General features: G+C 66.7%; 1 protein-coding gene across 1 annotated transcript in view; it reads right to left on the bottom strand.

Annotated features, from left to right (window-relative positions):
* Positions 1 to 332: 332 nt before the first annotated feature.
* The window catches only part of LOC130586902 (pleckstrin homology domain-containing family A member 7-like), a 9606-nt gene continuing 3392 nt past the window's right edge, over positions 333 to 6546 (bottom strand). The window contains exon 4 of the mRNA XM_057387821.1: positions 333 to 681. Within this exon, the coding sequence (XP_057243804.1) occupies positions 594 to 681 (88 nt within the window). The 3' untranslated portion in view covers positions 333 to 593. The remainder of the gene's footprint in view (positions 682 to 6546) is intronic.

The following is a 6546-nucleotide window of genomic DNA, read 5'->3' as shown; positions in this document are numbered from 1 at the left end:
GGAATTGTGGACACGGCGTGGGGGGATCATGGCGCGGGAATTATGGACACAACATGGGAATTGTGGGCACATCACGGGGATCACGGACACAGCACGGGAATTGTGGAAATAACACGGGAATTATGGACACAGCACGGGGAGATCGCGGACAGGACTTGGGGGATCACGGAGCCGGCGTGGGGGGATCACGGACACGACACGGGAATTGTGGAAACAGCATGGGAATTATGGACACGGCGTGGGGGGATCACGGCACGGGAATTATGGACACAACACGGGAATTTTGAGCACATCACGGGTATCACGTGCAGCTCACGAACAGGCCCCGGAGGATCACGGATACAGCACGGAAATTGTGGAAACAACACGGGAATTGTGGAAACAACACGAGAATTGTGGTCAGAGCACGGGGGGATCACGAACAGGGCATGGGGGATCACGGACACGGCACGGGAATTGTGGAAATAACAGGGGAATTGTAGAAATAACACGGGAATTGTGGAAATAACACGGGAATTGTGGACAGGGCCCGGGGGATCACGGAGCCGGTGTGGGGGGATCACGGAGCCGGTGTGGGGGATCACGGACAGGACTTAGGGGATCACGGAGCCGGCCCCATCCCCAGGCGCCCGGCCCATCCCCGGCCCGCGGGCTGTTCGGAGCGGGGCGTCTGTCGCCGGCCTGCCAAGCACACACAAAAGGCGTCTCATTATCCCCTAATTAGTGCTTTGCCAGCTCCTGCAATTAACACCCGTGCAGGCGGCTGCTGTTGAGGTAAACAGAGCGTTTGAAGAACCCTCGAGAGCCGGGGGTCCTGGCGGGGTGGAGACCACCCATGGGCGCAAGCCGGTGGGACCCGGACAGGGAACAGGGACACCTTCCACTGTCCCAGGGTGCTCCAAACTCCGTCCAACCTGGCCTTGGGCACTGCCAGGGATCCAGGAGCAGCCACAACCACTCTGGGAACCCTGTGCCAAGGCTTGACCGCCCTCACAGGGAACAATTCCTTCCCCAGATCCCATCTCTCCCTGCCCTCTGTCAGCGTGACCCCATTCCCTGTGTCTTGTCCCTCCATCCCTTGTTCCCAGTCCCTCTCCAGCTCTCCTGGAGCCCCTTTAGGCCCTGGAAGGGGCTCTGAGCTCTCCCTGGATCCTTTTCTTCTCCCGGTGAACACTTCCATCTCTCCCAGCCTGGCTCCAAGCTGCCCTTGGAGCACCTCCGTGACCTCTGGACTCGCTCCAGCAGCTCCACTTTCTCCCCAAACGAGCCCCGTGAGTCAGGAACGGCCGGGGTTGGACTCCGGGCCGCGGGTGCTGCCCAGGGGGTGGCCGAGCCACACATCCCCCCCCCTCAGGTGTTTATTCCTTGGGAACATCAAAGGGACAGCCCGGGAATTAAACGGCCTTTCTCCGCCTGACCCAGAAACGCGGATCAAGAGCTGCCTCATCCCTTAATTGRGAAGTTGGTGACTTTGAATCTTTATTAAAGAGCTTTAGTGAGTTCGCAGATTAAGGGCACAAGCGGCCGCTGCCACCGTCCAGGCTCATTCCCGGCCCCCATCCAACCTGCATCCCCGCATGCCGGAGCCACCTCGCCCCGCAGCCGCTGCTCCGGAGCCTTTTCCCAGCTCCAGCCACGCTCTGGAGCTCGGAATGAGCTCTGGAGAAGCCATGAAAAGGCTCCCCGTGCTGCTGCAGCTGCCGAGTGAAAACTGGAACCAAACCCAATCCACGATAAAAAYCAGCAGAGCGCCGATTTGCTCGGGAATAAACCCATTCCCGAGGTATTTTCCAGCTCGGGATGGTGGAAGGAGCAGGCAGGGCTGGAAGGGGGACACCACACGTGCCCCTTCCCTCCTTCCCGCAGGTTTCCATCTGCTCGGCAGCTCCAGGACAAGCAGGGATGTTTTTATTTTGGAGCCCGCGGGGTAGCGGGCAGGGGCAGGATTACCCCGGGTGGGCGTCGAGCCGCGAATCGCGGGGAGCAGCGGGGCTGGAGAGGAGGCAGCGCGCTCCTCAAGGCGCGATCGCTGCCTGCTGCTGCGGATGATGGTGTTTTTCCGAGGAAAACAGGAGTGGGGGATGCTACTACCGGCGCCTGGGAGAGAGGGAGAGGGAAAGGGAGAAGGAAGGAGAGAGAGGAGCAGCGCCGGAGCCGGAGCCGMGCGTTCCCTTTTCGCTTCGGGAGAAATCCCCAGCCCGGCTGATCCCCGGGGGCACAGATGGAGCAGAAAACAACCCCTGGCCCTGCCTCGCTGYTTCAGGAGGCCTCGGGGGGATTAAAAAAAAACCCTCAGTGCCCATCTGCGATGGGGTTTGTGCCCGCGGCCAGGCCTGGCAACGGTGTGAGGGGAGTGGGCACCGCGCTGYGGGCACACACATGTGGGCACAAACACACGCGTGTGCGCCTCACCCACAGGGTCACAGCCCACAGCCCACAGCCAGGGCCACGCTGTTGTCCCTTGTCCCTTCCCCACCGGTCAGCGGTGCCCTCGCGGCGTTGGCACCCGGCTCCGCGGGCTCACCCAGGCCGTGCCAGCCATGTCCTTCCCCCTCCTCCTGCCCGTCCCTCCTCTGCCTCGTCCTCGCCAGCCCGGCGGCTGCTCCCGCCGGTTTCTATGGGAACTCGGCAGGAAAACACGGTTTGCAGCGCCAGCCCGATGCCAGCCGTCACCGTGTCACCGCCTCTGCCGGGGGCACCTCTGCGCCTGGCACTGCTTGGGAACCCGGGCACCATCGCCACAGCCCCTGTCCCCCGTGCCATGGGGTGCTGGTGGCCCAGTCCCAGTCCCCTGGGTGCCAGGGGGTCCCCATCGTGGGCTGGGGGTCACCCCCAGACCCAGGCTGTCCATAAAGGCCGGGCTTTKTGCTTCCCGTGGGATTTTTAGCTCAGGAATTTTAATGCCTCGGCCACCMCCTCGCTGGGAGTCCTAATCCTGTCCCTGGGTCCCCAAGGAGGTGGCTCAGGGTGGGTGACAGGCCCAGGTGTCCCCCAGGCGCAGGAGGGAAGGAGCTGCCTTGGGAAGCCTCTGCCGGAGTAGGGAATGGGACAAGAGGGACGGGCACACGTGGGAGCGGGACAGGAACCTCAGAGCGGGATGGGAACCTCAGAGAGGGACGGGAACCTCAGAGAGGGACGGGAACCACTGTCTTGGCACAGAGAGGGACGGGAGCTCCCCTTTGCCGTGAGAAAACACCAGCGGGATCCAGGGGAAGGATCTGGAGCAGCCCCATGCACAAACCGATCCCGGTGTGTGCACACGCGTGTGCCGGGCTGCGCATCTCGGGACGAGCTCGGCGTGGGGGATGCATGGCGGGATTCACGGCGGGATTCACTCCAGGATTCATGGCGGGATTCACTCCGGGGTTCACACCGGCACTCACGGCGGAATTCACACCGGGACTCACACAGGGATTCATGGCAGGATTCACACCGTGATTCGTTCACACCGGGACTCACACTGGGTTGCTCGGCGGGCTGCAGGCAGGATTCATGGCAGGATTCACACCGTGATGCACACCGGGACTCACACCGGGACTCACACCGGGACTCACACCGGGATGCACGGCAGGATTCACACCGGGATTCGTTCACACCCGGACTCATTTACACCGGGATGCTCGGCGGGCTGCAGGCGCTCCCGCAGTCGCGCACACGAGTGGGAGAAAGCAGCGGGGTGCTGCCGATCCCCGGCTGCAGAGCCGCACGCAGCGCCGCAGCCAGCCTGGAGGGATGGATCCTGCAGCAAACGCCAGCCCCGGCTCCCTCCATTCCCGGCCCTCCMCGCAGCCCGGCACGGCCGCCGGCCCCCTCCCCGCTCCCTTCCCCRCACGCAGGGATTACGGAGCGGCTCCCGCGGCCATCTGGAGCGGGGGGCCGGCCCCCCTGCACCCAAGGGACCGCGGCACCGGGGGATGGCAGGGCCAGGTGGCGCGGAGCCCTCGGAGAGCGGCCGAAACCCCGCACGGAGGTGACGGAGTGACCGGTCACCCCCGGCCCGCGGTCAGCACAGGGTCCGCAGCGAGCCCCGGGGGGAGGCCGGTCCGGCCCCTTCCGCTGGGCTTTAATAGACTCGTGGCGTATGAACATCCCCATCATGTGATGAATCGGAGCCTGTTTGCCTCCGATCGGCGAGCGGCGCAACAAAGCTGCGATTGAGGGCTCGGGGCAGCGGCTGCGGCTCGCGGGTCTCCGGCACCGCCAGACACCCCCTCCCCGGTGCAGCGGGGAACCGGAGCGCTGCCCTTCCTCCCGGCCAGGAGGAGGAGGAGGAGGAGGAGGAGGTGGAGGAGGAGGAGGATGGCTCTCCGCTCGCGGCTGGCAGCGAAACGAGCCGCGGAGCCAAGGGAAGGTCTTGGCTTCCCTGGGAAGCGCCAGACGACATCTCTCGTCTCCATCCATCACATCCCGTCCCCGGCCCGGCGCGGGGGCCAGCGGGGCTGGGGGGGTCCGGCCATTCCGAGCCCTCCCCTCTCACCAGGACGGGGTTTGGGGGTGCTGAGCCCGCCAATAGCGGGGTTCCCCCAAAGCCTGAGCGCTGCTCTGACCCTGCTCKGAGCCGGGGCCAAGCCTGGGGGTCCCAGCCCCGGGGGGGCTCAGCCCGCAGCCTTTGGGGTTTTGGGGACACGAACCAGCGCGCAGCACAGAAACAGCGGCGGGGGGACCCCGCTGGTCACCCCAAGCTCGGCGCGAGGGGCAGGGGGCGCAGGGACAGCCCGGGGGGTGCCGGCCCCACAGCGCGCCCTGCTCTGCCCATGGGGCCACAGAGCAGCCACCCCCCTTCCCTAAAAGAGCCCCCCCAGCACCGCTCGCCTCCCGCAGCACCATGAGGGGACGCGGTGAGGAGGAGGAGGAGGAGGAAGAAGAGCGAGAGGAAGCGGAGGAGGAGGAGGGGGAGGAGGAGGAAGGGAGCAGCGCCGGAGGCACTCACCGTGCGGGGCGGGCAGCGGCCGGTCCCCCCCCCGCGTCCTACGGGCGCAGCATCTTCCCGGCCATCCCCAGCCCGAGCCCGAGCCCGAGCYGGAGCGGGAGCCGGAGCCGCAGCCGGAGCTGGGCATGCTCGGGGGCCACCGAGCGGCACGTGACGCCGGGCTGGCACCGAGCGGGGCGGGGGGGCCGCGCCGCCCCCACCGCCCCCCACCTCCGCAGCCCCCGGGGGGAGCGCCCCGAACACCCCCGGTGGCGCAGCGAGGGGACCCGCGACCCCGCGAGGGGGCTGGACCTGCACACACCCCCCATCCCMGCACCCCGGAACCTGCGGGRACAAYCGGGACCCGCATTCCCGCRGCGGGGACACGRTGGGGACACGGCGGGGACCGCGATTCCCTGCGCATCTCGGGGTCTGAGCGGCAGAGAGGGCCCTGCTCCCCTTCCCGCATCCCAAAATCCCGGACCCTGCACCCCAACACCGGGGACAGCGCTCCCCACGCACCCCAGCGCTGGGCTGGGGGACAGAGGTGTCCCCTACTGCATCGCGGGGACAGCCAGGACATCCCCGGGACCGCGCATCCCTCGGGGTCCGGCATCTCCCGGTTGAGGGGAGTCCCTTTGGTCCCAGCCAGGCCGGGGAACCCTCCTGGGAGCACCCCCAGGCCCTGYACCCCGGGATTGCGGCTCGCAGAGCAGCCACGGGCGGTGCCCAGGATGGCTCRGGGGGGGCGGGCAGGACCCTGCTCATGCCCCGGCCCCGGCCCGGAGGCTCCCGGACATTCCCAGAGCTGCAAATCCCGGCCCTACAGCGATGGCACCGAGCCCCGATCGGTGGCACTGCCCTCAATCCGCCTGTCACAGCCGCCAGCCCCGTGGTGGCACCCGGCCCGCACCCGCCTCGGGCTCAGACCCCGCGGGGACCGTCCTTGCTCGGCCTGGGGACAGCCAAGGCGCTCCCAGAAGGGAAAACCGGCGGCCGCCCTTGATCCCATAATCCCCCCATTAGCCGCGGGGCTTTAGGGCCKGGCAGGGGGGTGGCTTTCACTGGCTGAGCTGTCCCCTGTGTCCCCCACGGCCGGGGTGACACTGTTCCTCCCTGCCAGCCCACGGCGGGACCCCAAAATCGCAGCTGTGCCCTCCCCAAGGCCACTGTCCCCAGCCATTCCTGCTCTAAGGGGAATCCACAGGGTCTGCTCCACCTCCCGCTGCCCTCCTGACCCCCAGGAGATCCCAAAAACAGCCCGGGAGAAACTGGGGAGCTCTCAGGGGAGCCCTCCCAGCTTAATCAGGCAGGCTGAGCACCCCAGTTTGGAGTCCAGTAATTCCCTGTTCCCTTAACAATGCACAGGAACAAAATCACAGACCCTGCAGGGGGAGCTGGGGGTGGGATTGGGATGAAAAAATCCCTTTTAGGGGCGGCGCTTCCCATGGGAACACCCGGGTGGGGCACGGGGTGCTGCCYTCCTACACCCCGGAGCTTCCCTTCTCCACAGCCGGGCCCGGTGCCACCTCCGGGGGACAAAAGCCACCACTCGGTCCCCTGGGCTGTGGGTGGGGCCGCAGGACCGTGCCCCAGCCCTGGCCTGGTGGCTGCCACCTTCCAGTCCCGTCCCTGCT

The sequence above is a fragment of the Malurus melanocephalus genome, unplaced genomic scaffold (genome assembly GCF_030028575.1).
Source record: "Malurus melanocephalus ecotype Western Australia unplaced genomic scaffold, MMel_1.1 scaffold_1389, whole genome shotgun sequence".
Taxonomy (NCBI): Eukaryota; Metazoa; Chordata; class Aves; order Passeriformes; family Maluridae; genus Malurus; species Malurus melanocephalus.
The sequence above is the reverse complement of the archived record's forward strand: the minus strand, read 5'-3'. Positions and strand labels throughout refer to the sequence as shown.